The sequence below is a fragment of the Recurvomyces mirabilis genome, assembly GCF_035927965.1.
Source record: "Recurvomyces mirabilis strain CCFEE 5264 chromosome Unknown scaffold_25, whole genome shotgun sequence".
NCBI lineage: Eukaryota > Fungi > Ascomycota > Dothideomycetes > Mycosphaerellales > Teratosphaeriaceae > Recurvomyces > Recurvomyces mirabilis.
The window spans coordinates 349627-364522 of NW_027041959.1; the positions used below are offsets into that span (position 1 = coordinate 349627).

The following is a 14896-nucleotide window of genomic DNA, read 5'->3' on the forward strand; positions in this document are numbered from 1 at the left end:
TCGAGGGGCTGTTCCTGACCATGCGGCGTTCATGCCGATGTCCTAATCAGGACATTGGTATAACAATGCACTTCGTAGCATCGCAGAAGACAGTGTAACCGAGTTGGTTTGTGATGATGCTGAACATTACGGACTCGAAGGCATATGCATACACCTGTTGACGAAATGTGAAGGAGGAGAAAGAGGCCACCGTACAGAAGTCACGCCTACACGCGACCTTAGCGTGGTCGATAGATCTCGTGTTGCGGGGCAACACTTTCAAGAAGAATAAGGCGTCATCATCCTTGTCAATATCCATGCTCATCAATCTTGCGTGACGAGCGTCATACTGTCAGCACAATGCCGGCCCGTTCTACTAAACCACCAGCAGCAGCCAAACCCTCCCGCTCCATCTTCGACCCCTTCAACTCCTCCGCCACCGGCCACCAGCGTGCGGACAACACACTAAGTGGTAGCACATCATGGCGGGATTCTCGCTCTCTTAAGCTTCGGGCACAATATACGGGTGGTACTGGAGGCGGGAAACGTGTCAGTGATACAGTCGGCGCGGGGAGTCTCGACTTCGGTCAAGATGGGCGAACTGAGAATGGTGGGTGGGTGCCAGGTGCGAAGGGTTTGAGAGGGGAGGGTCAGAAGAGTTTGTGGGAGAGCACGCCTGGGTTGGCTGTGGAGAAGGATGTTGAGAGGCCGAGTAAGAGGGTTAAGCTGGACGTAGAGGAGAAGCCGACGAAGGTGGTCAACCCTTTTACACCTTTCTGGAGAGAGGACGGCAAGATACGGGAGACGAGCTGGACATCACACGAGGCCTCACCATCAGATCTACTATCCCCGATAGACCCGCACAGTAGTAACAGCACCAACACATCCTCTGGACAGCCATACACACAGCAAGCTACCGACCTTTCAACAAATACAGCGCCAGCCGATAGAGGGCAGCAACCACCACCCCAGATTTTCACCAACCTAACCTTCTACATCAATGGCTCCACCGCCCCTCTGATATCAGACCACAAACTAAAATACCTCATTGCCTCCCACGGCGGCTCTCACTCCACCTTCCTCGGCCGGCGAACAGTAACCCACGTGCTCATTACTAAGCCCGCGAGCAGTGGATACGGGAGGGCATGCGGCGGCGGCCTAGCAGGAACGAAGATCCAGAAGGAGATCGCGAAGCTCAAGGGTGAAAAGGTGAGGTTCGTGATGGTGGAGTGGGTGCTTGAATGTGTGAGGCAAGGTAAAAGAGTGCCAGAGAGGGGGTTCGAGGGGTTGCGGTTGGCGCCAAAAGGTGTCGGGAGTGTCGCTGAGATGTTTGGGGGTGGGGAAGGTAAGAGGAAAGGGGATGATGTGAAGGCGAGGTGAACGTGCATCTACTTTGAAGCGAGGATGATCTGATCATTGCCTCGTTCACTTCTCTTCATTCAGAGATACCCAATTTTATGCTATAGCACTCACAAGCATAGCGCTGGATTTGAATGGCAAAACACGGATATGCCCTTCTGATGCAAAATACCTCTATCGACATCGTTAGCGTGATAGGATTGCACTCCCATGTTTATAAACTTCTCATTTGGAAGATCGGATAGGTTTCGTCCTATCCCGGACCAAGCACCTCCACAACCGTCCCTTTCCCCTCCACAGAGATCTCCACAAAGATCGACATCACATCCAGCTTACCGCATCAGTTCCTGCATCGCATCTTCCCTTTCGAGACATCACCAGCCAAATCTAGCACGCCCTCTCGGAATCCTTTGGCGTACAATAGTGCTGCAACGCTATGCAAAGCAAATGCTAGCTCCACCATGGCTGGATACAAAGGCCGCTCGTCCTCGCTCGAGCAGGCGATGGATTCCAACTCTGCTCTTCTGCATTCTGGTTGCCGGGACCGTGAATATGTTGATGCAGTATAGTCTACCTGCTCTGTTCGTCGGATATCTGGGCTGCTCAACTGCTTCGCCGACGGTCACGGATGCAAGCAATGCCTACCCTACTAGCTCACCATGGCAATGGCCTGGACCGAATCAGGGCAAACAAGGCTACTGGTTCGACCAGCTCGAGGATACTTTAGCAACTATGCAGAATACCTTCTGGAACGGCACGTACTGGCCCACGACTATACAATGGATAGGTGCTTTCATGGATACTCTGCTCGCTGCTTCTGACATCTCCTTCACCAATGCGCTGGATAGATATAACGGCGGTGTGCCTGGTGCTCATAGCACGTCTACTTCTCTCACCACTGAAATTCAGAAGTACTTCACAGAGATCGAAGCGTATTATGGAGATGAGGATGCGATCCAGATCTTCGGCGCGGCTTATGATGATGCTCAGTGGGTTGTGCTTGAGTGGTTGGAAGCGATCAAATTCATCGACCAGTACGACGACTACGCCAAATCCAGTCTTGGGCAGAACGACATTGCGCATTTTGCTCACCGAGCACATATCTTCTACAACATCGTGCAGAACCAATTCAACACTTCGTTATGCGGTGGCGGCATAACGTGGAATCCCGCTTTGGCACCTTACAAGAACGCCATCACCAATGAGCTATTTCTGGCGAGCTCGATAGGCATGTACCTCTACTATCCTGGAGACACGAACACGAGTCCTTACCCGAGCCCTGGATACCTGAATGCGACGAATATGACTTTGCCTGCTCTTCCCGCACTGGCGGCCCACGATCCGTTGTTGTTGAACAATGCTGTGCAGGAGTATGCGTGGTTCCAGTCGCATAATTTTACCAATGCTCAGGGTCTGGTCGTTGATGGCTTCCATATTAGTGATAACCAGACGACTTGCGACGAGCGAAACGAGATGGTGTACACCTACAATCAAGGCGTCCTGCTATCCGGTCTACGTGGCTTGTGGGAGGCAACTGGTGATACAGACTACCTCACCGATGGCTACAACTACATCAAAACCACTATCAACGCCACAGGCTGGAACGCTCAAGAGCGCTCCACAGCAGGGCAATGGGCGGGTCTAGGCCGCAACGGTATCATGGAAGATTATTGCGACGCACCAGCCAATTGCTCCCAAGACAACCAAATTTTCAAGGGCATCTACTTTCACCATCTCGATCTCTTCTGCGAACCCTTACCCACCTCTACGCCTTTAGTAGCAGGGCTCACGCATACCGCCTCCCCATCCCTCGCAGCTTCCCATGCAGCGAAGTGTGCAAGCTATATCCCCTGGATCGAACATAATGCCCAAGCCGCTCTCTCTACTCGTAATACCACGGGTTTCATTGGTGGCTGGTGGGGCGCGAGTTATGTCAATAAGACTCAGGAGCCGTGGCCGGCTTATGCGGTGCCGAGACCGGGGGGAAGTACGGATGAATGGAATGAACCTTGGGTTCTGCAGAGTGAGCCTTGGAGTTGTCAGGGACAGCAGGGGTGTGGTATTGGTGAGGTCAAATGGGGAAATAGTGGTGGATTTGGGCACAATGGGAGAAGGATGGCGGAGGGGTTTGGCGGTCGGAAGAGGGATGGTGGGTCAGGAAGGAGAGATGCTAATGATTTGGGGCTGGGGAGGACGGTCGAGACGCAGGCTAGTGGTCTTGGTGTTGTGAGGGCGGCTAGTGACTTTCTGTCTAGGAGGGCGGCGACGTGATGGTAGAGGTTACAGATGTGTAGGCGGACCGAAAGGCCGACTTGAGTAAGCTGGCTTGTACATAGTCCCTGCTACACAAGTGCAGATGGATACTTGCTATGCGACGCCATTTATATCGATAGCATAAAATATATGTATCAATAAGTCGACAAGTAGTCGAAGAAGCGTCGCCCAGTGGTGGTATAGAATCAGCCTGAAAGCAGCAAAGTCGTCGGCATTTGGCGGCAAAAGTTGACTTCACGTCACCAAAACGTTCACCTTTGAGACACATCAAACTTCTGTTTGTGTATTCTCATGACAATCACCATGTCCGCCCCACAACAATGTCGGGTCAGTGTTCATTGATCCGTGACCACCATCGAAGCTGACAGGCCATAGCGTATTTCACGAGAAGAGAAAACGATATGCTCAAAATCCATCAAGACGCAAAAGCTCGACCAGCCCGTCTTCGCCATCTACGAGGACACTTTCCTAGATGTCGTCGGCAAGGAGCCAAGCATCACATGTGTATTAGAACGCGACTACGCCTTCGCCCACGAAGCTCCCGTCTATATACCAGAGCAGGACGCCGTGTACTTCACAAGCAACGTCCTCGTCAACAAGGAGACCAAGGTCAAATACACCGACGTCGGCAAAGCCAGCCGAGGAAAGGACGGCAAGTGGACGTACGAGAAGATTGCCACCGATGTCTCCATGGGCAATGGAGCTATTAACTACCAATCCGGAATCCTCTTCTGTGCCCAAGGCCACCTCGCTGACTCCGAACCCGGTGGTCTGGTAGTCATGGACACCAATCCACCCTATGCTACCAAGACTTTAATCGACGGTTTCCACGGCCGGCAATTTAATTCCGTCAATGATATCGTCACGCATACGGATGGCTCGATCTGGTTCACCGACCCGACCTACGGTTTCCAGCAGGATTTCCGACCGAAACCTGTCTTGCCGAACCTGGTCTACAGATTTGATCCCGAGACTGCGGACATCAGGGTGGTGGCTGATGGGTTGGGCATGCCGAATGGGCTTTGTTTTTCGCCCGATGAGAAGGTCGTGTATATTACTGATACTGATCATATTCATGCGGGGGATTTTGATCCGACGAGAGCGGGGACGATGTAAGTGTGGGACATGAGTCGATGCATTGCAGTCCCTGCTGATACAATCTACAGCTACGCTTACGATGTCGTGGTCAGACATGGTGGGCAGTTCCTCGAGAACCGCAGGGTATTTGCCATGACGGATGCTACGATCCCGGACGGCATCAAGTGCGATATGCAGGGGAACGTCTATGCTGGATGCGCCGACGGAGTCAATGTTTGGTCTCCCGGTGGCAAGCTCATTGGGAAGATATTGGTGGGATCGTTTTGTGCTAATTTCTGCTTTACGAAGGCTGGTGAGATCTTCGTACTGAGCGAGGAGAAGGCGTTTGTGGCGAGGATCGCGCAGAGTACCAAGGGGGCGTTATTGCATTATTTGGGTTTTTAATGTATGAGGTATTGAGCTCGGTCGACCTAGTGTGGCGCACGACATGCCACTTCGACATGAGACAGATACTTTGAGCGGCTTACCGTAGTACATAGAGGTCGCCCTCTCATCCCTGTCTGCACCAATGGCCGCCAGTCGCCGTCATTCTGCCGATGGGCCCACATCAAAGTTCATTTTGCAGCTTCATCCCTTTCATGTCTTTCATGGTCGCCATCTAAATGTTGATTATGCCCGTACACAAAGCCGTCGTGCAATTGACGATCGACATCGCCAAGATGGCTCAGTCGTGGCCAGATTACGTGCCTGTGCTGAAGTCATCCAATCACATCAGACGGGATCGAAGTGCGGAGGTGTTTCACTTCAGCCTCATCATCGTCTTGACCATCGTCCTTTGACGGCTTTTGCTCCCTCGATAAGACCGAATGCCTTCGCCGCCGTGACATGCCAACACCGTCTATAGCCACACTCGATATCGCCGGTCATGGACTCGGGCTACGATCAAGGAGCGAGACCTCATGATTACGGAAGCGCGTCGCCCGATACGCCGGTCAGGTCGGATGGTAAAGTGATCAAAGAGTCGAAAAGCGAGCGCGAGAAACGGACGTATAGAGCTTGCCTGCATTGTAGGCAGCGCAAGTCGCGATGTGATCTGTAAGTATCGTTCGTACGGTGCTATTATGAGGGACGGCATTCGACCCGTTTGCTACGGACAACCGCGAACTCTATCGACACAACCTACTGCTGTCTGATGCTGACGTACTGCTTGTAGGTACAGCAGTGGTGAGCCGGGACGTCCTCCATGTGAGAGGTGCATCCGTGAGCAACATGAGTGCGTGCTGTAAGTTGATCATGAACGCACGAAGTGTCGATGACCTAGGCGAACTCTGACATCAGTTGCTAGTGGCGGATCGCGTCGTGGAGGGCGCAGAGTAAAGCGTAGCACTTCCGACACTGCAGATACAACGGGAACGCCTCTTCAGCAGGTTCCCAGCATCGACAACGTCCTTCGGCCACTTCCCGTTCCTGATACACGGAGTGACTACCACAGCTCGAGCTCTAGTGAGCATCGTTTGCAAGGCTGGTCGGGCATTGATCGCGAGTCAAGAGTCTTACCGCCTTTGCCTTCGGACTCCACGCATCGTACAGGCACGCCACATGGCTCGAAGATGACTGTGGACGAAAGGGTAGCCTCGACAGACTTGCAAAACCCCGCGGACGCTCTTGAATTCCTTGCCAACGTTGCCGAACGAGACGCCGGACCAAATCAACTTCCTCCCATGCAGACCTCGATCTACGGCAGCACGCCACAACACGCTGCCATGGGCAGTGGGATTTATCATGCTCCAACGCCGCAAGACCGAAGTAATTCTGGCAATGTGATCGATTTCGCACCTCTCAACAAAGGTCAACTCACCCTCGATGTCATTCGCACTTTGCTGGTGCGTTACGAGGAGAAGTATCATCCGTTCTTTCCCTTGGCAAATCCGCTCGCCCTCGATATCCAGAACCTTCCAACAGTTGCAGCCAACGAGCCGCATCTACTCACAGCCATACTTACTGTTGCCTCTAAGGACGACAAAGACTGGTGGCAATGGCATGAGACTTGCTCTGCTCATATGATGCAATTGATCGCCGAACTCGTTTACGGCGCGGAAGGCACCGTAGAGGCCGTCGAAGCTATGCTTATCCTGGCTGAGTGGGTGCCTCGCAGACCTCACTCATCGCCAGCTGTTGGCAGAGGCGAGGAGGACCAGGCTGCTTGGATGTACACAGGCACTGCCATAAGACTCGGTTACTTGCTCGGTATTGACCGCACAGGGTTCAGAACGGAAGCTGATGGACAGTCTCTGGAGCTCAATCGCAAGCGCCTAGCATGGGCTGCATGCTACATGTCCGACCGTCAGATCTCGGTTCGCATTGGAAAGGCCTTCTGGTCTCGTGGACCTGGACCCATGACAGCACTTCGAGCCCAAGACTTCCCGAGTCTACAGCCGACACTCAACCATCACGACGACTTCGCCGCCATCTTTCAGGCCAATCTCGAGCTCACACAGCTCTTTAGTAACGCTCACGATGTGCTATATGCTACCAAGAGCCGAAGCAATCAGCTAAACTTTGGTGGTGAATATGTGAAGTATGTGGCCAGCTTACCGAAAGTTCGTTGCAAGGTGCTAATTAGGCCGCAGATACATCGATGACTTCCGTACTGCTCTTCGCTCATGGCAGAGCAGCTGGGGCGTCTTCACTTGCTCACCAGCACTCAAAGCTAGTCTCGTGCTGTCGTACGAGTACCTTCGACTATATATCAATGCCTTCGCATACCAAGCAACACTTAACCGACTTGTTGCTCAAGTACAAACAGCACAAGCGAGTGGCCCAACCGCGAAGTCTCCAGCGTATCCTTTCGCCGACATAGCAGCCACACCTGACGCTCGGTTCATCTACGATGCTATCGATGCCGCCAAGTCACTCCTGAGCACCTTCAACTCTTTCGTGGATCCTGTCGAGACATTTCGATTCATGCCTCTGCGATACTACCTTTACGTTATCTACAGCGCCTGTTTCTTGTACAAGGCTAGGAGCACAGGTGTGATGGGCGGCGATACCCGAGGAAGCGTGAAGCGTATGATCACAGACACAGTAGACAAGCTGCAGCGGGCGAGTGCCTGCACCAACGATGTTGGCGATCGCTACTCTCGCCTAATTCGTCTTCTTTGGCGGAAGCCACCTGCTCGAGACAGTATGCCGCAGCAGTCGACCACAGATGCTCCACGCTCGCATGCATCGAATTTGCACCCTACGACATCCCACGAGAACACGAGCAACATGCAGCCAATGGATCAGACAAACATGTACGATCCTGGCAGTCAACCACCGTCCATCAACACCTTCTCCTGGCTTGATTTACCAGCCGTAGGAGACTTTGCTACCCAGAATAACGGCCTCACTGGCTCCATGGATGGGTTCGACAGATTCGACGATAGCTCGACTGATGGGCTGAGCAACTTCGACCCAAGCATGATGATGCCGCAACATATTGCTTGGAACAACATGTCACCTTCTGGAATTATCTTCTAGCTTAATATTCATGTCGCGGTGTGTACTGTAATAAGGACAGTATTGAATCTAGGGGATGTACATAGCTGTGCAGATATGAGCACACCCAGGTCTGTGCTCATACGTTCATACTTCAAAAGTGATTTGCGAACTTCTCTTCCTCATCTGTCATACATATCTCATGTGCCACCGATCACCTCTTGGAGGCAACGGTAAAATTCTAGTTCATCGCAATTGGTCGATGCTGCAGGGCGTGCTCGTACACTGGCTATACTTACCTTTGGAGGTATCGCACGATGACAGCCCACGAACTTAGTTGACCCATAAAGGCCTCCGATTCCCAGCAACTTCGTTCGTGCAAAACCTCAAACGACGGATACCTGCTCTTGACAGCTTTAGTAGCCGATCTCGAGGTCAGCACATTTCGTCCATCGCTATGGCCAGCTACTCTGTCACTCATCTGGAGACAGGCGAGACTTTCAATCGTCGCTACACATTGGTCAACAAGCACTTGAAGCGGGAGAGCGACTGGCAACACACCACTGGTACCGAGATTGAAGCTTTCCACCGCCAGCTACTAGACTATGGCGAAACAGCATTGCACGATCTGCCGGAGATAGCCAACGATCTCGGCTTCAAGCATGTCTTCCTCAAGGACGAATCTACACGATTCGGTCTGCCCTCCTTCAAGATACTGGGAGCTTCTTGGGCACTTCACAAGACGCTATGCCGGCAGCTCAAGCTCGATCCTGGCCAGACGACTCTGGCGGCCCTCAAAGAACGTCTCGGTGCCGTACGGGTCAAACCAAGACTAGTCACTTGTACGGAAGGCAATTGGGGTCGTGCAGTGTCTCGTATGGCCAAGTACTACGACGTCCAAGCGACGATCTATGTACCTGGATTCATGAACGACTATACTCGGGATCTGATACGAGGCGAAGGTGCTGATCTCCGAGTACTGGAAGATGGTTCCTACGACGACACCATCGCCGCCGTGCAGGGAGACGCCAGGGAGTCTGGCGCCTTGATGCTCATGGACACGAGTTGGGATGGCTACGAGGAAGTGCCAAGATGGGTGACGGATGGCTACTCCACCATGCTTCACGAAGTAGATCGACAGGTAGCGAGCAAGACGGGTGGTCAACTGCCTAATCTTGCGATAGCCACAGTAGGAGTAGGCTCGTGGGCTCACTCTGTGGTGAAGCATTATAAAGCTGCGTCCTGTGACAACAAGATCGTCACCGTTGAGCCTGCGGCAGCTCCAAGCTTGAAGGAGTCACTTCATTGTGGCAAGATCACTCCTGTGGTAACGGAAGAAACAATAATGAATGGAGCATGCTGCGGCACGACTTCGAAAATTGCATGGCCTATTTTGAGGGATGGTGTTGATGTGGCGCTTGTGGTGACGGATCGAGAGAGCCACGAGTGTGTGCAAGATCTCCAAGCACGCTCAGTCAATGCTGGTCCCTGCGGCGCAGCGACACTTGCAGCTCTGCAAAAGCTTTGCCGTGAGAGTGTACTGGTCGAAGAGGAGCGAAGAGACGTGTGTGTTGTCTTGTTCAGCACTGAAGGGATGCGGGAGTATGACACTTCGCATCTATAGAGCAAGATACTGCAGATTGGTGAGTACCATCTACTCAAGTGCCACAACTTAGACTTCATCAGGTAGATCCTTCCCATGCATCGTACTCTTCTCATTCTCCATCTTGACAGCCCTCTGCATCGTCTTCCTCTCCCTCGGAATACTCTTTGTAAATGCCGCACAGACGATTGCCACCGCTCCAAAAGCAATAGCAACGAGATATACCGTCCTAAAAGCCTGAACATAAGACAACTTGACAATCCTTTGCGCATTCCCGACGGTCGTGGCCGTTACGCCAGGGATTTTCAAAGCGGCTTTCCAGCTCGCAGCGGTATTGGCAGCGGCGGCTTTGAGTAGGCTCGCGGCGCTAGACGGTGCAAGATCAGCGTTTGAGATAATAGGCGCCATTTGTTTGGGCAGCTCCTCGGCGAAGCGATTGCTAAGGATGGCGCTGTAGATGGCGGTTGCGACGGCACCGCCCATGAGGCGGAAGGTACTGGCTAGGCCGTTTGCGACACCACTAGTCATGAGATGTCAGTGATGATCTTAGTGGAAGAGATCGTAAGGAACCCTTACATGTCCACTTGATCATCAATGTGCATAGAGATCATGACAAAGGCCAGCAGCTGTGGAGGCGTGATCGTGGTCGCCAGGATGATGATCGTGACAATAGCTTGTATCTTATCATTCAAGCCAATGCTGGCGAGGGAGCCGATAAGGGCAGTTTGAACACACTGTTTATAGTCAGTGCCGTGCGTTGGTCTCCATGATCGTCCCAACCTACCATGAACCCAACTTGTTGCCAACGCTCGTAACCAACTTTCTGACAGAAAAAGACCACTACGAGCCCAGCAAGAATGGTACCAAAGGAGACCATATTCGCATACACGCCGGCAATGATGGGCTTGCCAGCTGGTACGAACAAGAGACCGGATTGACGAGGCCAGAGGACATTCATGCTGTAATATAGCATCCCTCCGACGAAACAGACAACCAGGATCATAGTGAAGCCGCGTACGTTCCGGAACAGCTTTCCAGGTAGCATGGGGTATGAGAGATTACCATAGGCTTCCCATAAGCCCAGCGCAGTGAGCAGAACGGCTCCGATCACGATCGTCGAGATGACGGGTGCGCTGGACCAAGCGTATTGGCGGCCACCCCAATTGATGCCGAGCAAGAAGCAGATACATCCTGTAGCGAACAATGCCACGCCCAGGAAATCCATCTGCCGTAAGAGCTCCATGCGCGTCTTACCATCGGCTCGGTGCTTAGTATGGAAGGTCGGCGGCTTGTAAAAGCAAATGAGCAGCACGAGGCCGCACGCTTCGAAGGCGAAGAGAAAGTAGTACACAGTACGCCAGTGAATCGCAGTTGTCGACAGCATAGTGTAAGCAATGATCGGACTGATGAAGGCCAGCATGCCGCAGAGCTCGAAGCACCCGATGGCAAAGACCCGATACTTGTTAGGGACGATTTCCTGGATAGCGGCGAAGCACATTTCCTGCAAGCCACCACCAGTACCGAACAGGACTCCACTGGCGATCATCTGGTTGACACTCTGCCCGGTGGCGCCAACGATGGCTCCGACTAGGGCGATGCATGCGCCGGCTATCATGAAGTATCGACGTCCGAAAATGTCGGAGAGTCGGCCACCCACTGTTACCATCACGGCTGCGGCTACGTTCCAAGAGACGTTGATCCAGGTGTAATTTGGATCTGGTCCGAGGTCTGCATTGATGTATGAGACGATTGTGGAGGGCATCAGTAGAGTCAGGAGATAGGCGCAGTACTGAGAAGCGATGGCCTGCAAGGTTTCAGTTGTAGAAGAGAAAAGTCAACCGTACAGTTGACTCACGGCAAGAGCCAGGTAGGCTTGTAATGTCATATTTTCTTCCTCGGGATCATGATCTCTGGCCAGTCCGTCATGTCGTTGAGCGTCTTCGATATGAACATTGGAGTCTTTCTCTGTGACCGTCATCTTTGCTCAGTCTGTGATGACTCTTGCTTGTTTGTATGTCGTTCGAGGTCAGACAGAAGCACTGAAGATAAGATTGTCGATCGGCAGTGTGATCAACCATGTATAAGCGGTGCACTAATTTTCAGTACTTGTGCATAGAATCTCTGCACTGCCCATGCCGAGAGCGAAGCGTTGGAGACGAGCGGGGTGCAGGATTCGGAAAAGGTCGTCCTGGTTAGCAGTAAATTGGTAGTGTTTGTAACATAGAGGAAGGCTGCTGATGCTTTTGTAGGGGGGAAAGAGAAGAAGGATGATACTTAGATACTTGTATGGTTATCCGTATGTTGTCGTGGCAAGCACATGGAATTGACATCCAGGCCCATGATCACTGAGCCTGAAGGAAGTCCATCCGTAACGTGAGGAACACACTGATATAAGATAAGGTCAAGTTCCGAGAGACACTCATTACGCGATCACCAGCGTGTGGGCGATAGTAGCCAAGTGTGACGGTGTCCATATCAGGACATGCTCTATGAGCGTCCAAAAGCCAGCGTCGTCTCCTGTGGCTATCCAGCATTCGTCGTGGTCCGCGGACTTGGGTTTGAAGTCAGCCTTTCGACGATCAATCAGATGATGATGTTGGTAAGATGCACTGCCTGCGTACCGCCAAGATTGCGTTGCTGAAGGTGCATGTTGTTAGAATGGACGTGGCGGAGAGTACAAGGGGGGCGAAATGCTAGGCGGCTCAAGCGGCCGCTGGAGATAGGACGCGGCCGCCATGTCGCCGAACCATTTTGCACAATGACGAGACCGCGTTTCTGCTTCTCCTGGTCAAATCAGCTTCGCAGACGGGTTCAGGGTCAGGATGGGGTGAATATATTCTGTCTGCTACGAGGCATGTGTAGTCAAGTCAAGCCGATCAAATCTCAGGACTCCAACAGATGTGATCGTTGAGGCGCAAGAGTAGGCGCATCTGTGGAAAAAGCTTCCTCGCATGTTCTCCTAGAAAGTTTCCCTTTGTTTGCACTTGCATCCTTCTTCCATACAAAGACATTTAGTCTTGTGTTCTTGCACACCACCCATTCACTCACCACAGGGACCACTGCACGACTCGCTATCATGGCTGTAACAGCGCCAACACCCGGCATGGCGCAGGGCGCAAAGCAGCCTACACCATACAAGAGCATGACTGGCAAAGTACAGGCTCCTTTGCTGAAAGCGCTGGAGAAGAAGGGCTACGCCAACATGACTCCGGTCCAAGAGAAGGTGCTCACTGAACTGCCGGCCTTCACCTCAGACTGCCTAGTGCAAGCGAAGACGGGCACAGGCAAGACCGTCGCCTTCTTGCTGCCAACGCTACATACAATCCTCAACAACCAGAACACACGCAGCGGCAACGTCAGCATACTGATCATCTCACCTACCCGCGAGCTGGCGACACAGATCAAGGACGAGTGCGATATGCTCACATCAGAAATTCGACCAGCGCTGGAGTGCCATACGGCGTTTGGAGGAACAAAGAAGGAGAAGCACTTGAAGGACTTCCTCAACGGCAAGCCCACAGTACTGGTCGCCACACCCGGCCGACTGAACGACTACCTCTCCGACGACTACGTGGCCGGCAAGTTCGCCAACCTCCATGCTCTCATCCTCGACGAAGCAGACACCATGCTTGAAGCAGGCTTCCTCCCAGCCATCCAAGACGTTCTCCGACGTCTGCCACCCAAGTCCAACGGCTGGCAAGGAATGTGCTTCTCTGCAACAGTACCCCAGAAGATCAAGCCCGTGCTCAGCAAGGTGCTCAAGACGGGCTACACCAGCTTATCGACGGTCGACCCTAACGAAGTACCAACAATAGAACAGGTCGATCAATACTCCGTTGTCATACCCACCGCAGGCGACACCTTCACAAGCCTCGCCGCACTCCTAGCCTTCGAGCGCGAACAACGACCGAACATCAAAGCCATCATCTTCGGCACAACGGCAAATGGAGTGGGCATGCTCTACGACCTCTTTAAGAATCTCGTCAGGGACCAAATCAGTGTCTTTGAGCTGCACTCCCGCCTCAGCCAAAATGTGCGAACACGAACAACAGAAGAATACAAGAATGCTGCGTCAGGCCTCATGTTCGCCTCCGATGTCATTGGGCGCGGTATGGACTTCCCGAATGTCGATCTGGTGATCCAAGTCGGTATCCCGAGTACTGGTGAGCAGTACGTCCATCGCGTAGGCCGAACAGCGCGAGCTGGCCAGAACGGCCGTGCTGTCATTGTGCTCACGGATCGGGAGAAGTATTTCTTGACGGTGAATAAATTCCTTCCCATCAAACCTTACCCTGTCGACATCTCCACCGGGGCTGCAGGAGCCGCGGATTTTGTCAGCGAGGCTCTGAGTCGCGTCGACGAGATCTCCAAGTCCAAGGCTTACCAGGCGTATCTCGGGTTCCATAAATCGTTCACTAAGCAGTTACGTCTGGACAATGTCGGGTTAGTGGCGTTGGCGAATGAGTATGCGGCTGCTATGGGGTGTCCGGAGCCGCCGGTCATTGATAAGAGTGTGGTGGGCAAGATGGGTCTGAGGGGTACGCATGGGCTCAATGTAGGCGTGATCCCGAGGACGGGCAGACCTGGACAGGGGCAGAGAGGTGGGGGTGGAGGTGGTCGTGGTGGTGGTGGTGGAGGAGCGCCTAATGGGTCGATGGGACGTGCGCCGCAGGACGGTGGGGTGCCGAAGAGTAATGGTGGTGGGCGTGGCGGGCGAGGTGGTGGACGAGGACGTGGCGGACGAAAGCCTCAGGGCGGGCCGAAGGGACCTTGAGATGGTGTGAGATGTGATCGGCATCATCTTACTCAAAGGAATTCGAGGATACGCGTTCCGTCCTCATGACGGCAACGATGGTCGATACGAGGTTGCACATCTTGATTGCGATGCCGTTTGCCACAATCTGTGTACCTTGACGCGCAACTGCATCCCTTTGTCGCTGATTTGCATCAGCTAGGCGAAGGGACGCGAAGGGACGCGAACACTGGGTGACGATAAGTGCAGTCACGATGGTAGTAGACGAAGCACGGTAGTAGTGGGAAAATGTATGGATGGATGAGCTGCAATAGAGCATAGAATAGAGTATTACTGGAAATTAGATAATGTTCAGCCAAAGAAGGTGTCAAGGTTCATCTCATTCCTATTCGAGCAGTATCACGCTGAAT

General features: G+C 52.9%; 6 protein-coding genes across 6 annotated transcripts; 5 read left to right on the forward strand and 1 right to left on the reverse strand.

The window, feature by feature from the left end:
- Positions 1 to 339: 339 nt before the first annotated feature.
- LTS14_008446 (uncharacterized protein) lies at positions 340 to 3609 on the forward strand (the record flags this gene model as incomplete). Its single annotated transcript, XM_064841134.1, has 2 exons — positions 340 to 1324; positions 1763 to 3609. The coding sequence occupies 2 exons, from the start codon at positions 340 to 342 to the stop codon at positions 3607 to 3609; spliced, it is 2832 nt and encodes a 943-aa protein (XP_064691394.1).
- Positions 3610 to 3915: 306 nt separating this feature from the next.
- LTS14_008447 (uncharacterized protein) lies at positions 3916 to 5094 on the forward strand (the record flags this gene model as incomplete). The annotated part of the gene is made up of 3 exons (XM_064841135.1): positions 3916 to 3939; positions 3988 to 4724; positions 4779 to 5094. 3 exons carry the CDS (start codon positions 3916 to 3918, stop codon positions 5092 to 5094), a joined length of 1077 nt encoding a protein of 358 aa, XP_064691395.1.
- A 1166-nt stretch (positions 5095 to 6260) lies between these two features.
- On the forward strand, positions 6261 to 8172 carry LTS14_008448 (uncharacterized protein; the record flags this gene model as incomplete). The annotated part of the gene is made up of 2 exons (XM_064841136.1): positions 6261 to 7228; positions 7281 to 8172. The coding sequence occupies 2 exons, from the start codon at positions 6261 to 6263 to the stop codon at positions 8170 to 8172; spliced, it is 1860 nt and encodes a 619-aa protein (XP_064691396.1).
- Positions 8173 to 8587: 415 nt separating this feature from the next.
- Positions 8588 to 9754, forward strand: LTS14_008449 (uncharacterized protein; the record flags this gene model as incomplete). The annotated part of the gene is made up of 1 exon (XM_064841137.1): positions 8588 to 9754. The coding sequence occupies one exon, from the start codon at positions 8588 to 8590 to the stop codon at positions 9752 to 9754; it is 1167 nt and encodes a 388-aa protein (XP_064691397.1).
- A 48-nt stretch (positions 9755 to 9802) lies between these two features.
- On the reverse strand, positions 9803 to 11711 carry LTS14_008450 (uncharacterized protein; the record flags this gene model as incomplete). Its single annotated transcript, XM_064841138.1, has 4 exons — positions 9803 to 10253; positions 10310 to 10467; positions 10518 to 11537; positions 11589 to 11711. 4 exons carry the CDS (start codon positions 11709 to 11711, stop codon positions 9803 to 9805), a joined length of 1752 nt encoding a protein of 583 aa, XP_064691398.1.
- Positions 11712 to 12809: 1098 nt separating this feature from the next.
- Positions 12810 to 14507, forward strand: LTS14_008451 (uncharacterized protein; the record flags this gene model as incomplete). The annotated part of the gene is made up of 2 exons (XM_064841139.1): positions 12810 to 13896; positions 13921 to 14507. 2 exons carry the CDS (start codon positions 12810 to 12812, stop codon positions 14505 to 14507), a joined length of 1674 nt encoding a protein of 557 aa, XP_064691399.1.
- Positions 14508 to 14896: the final 389 nt, after the last annotated feature.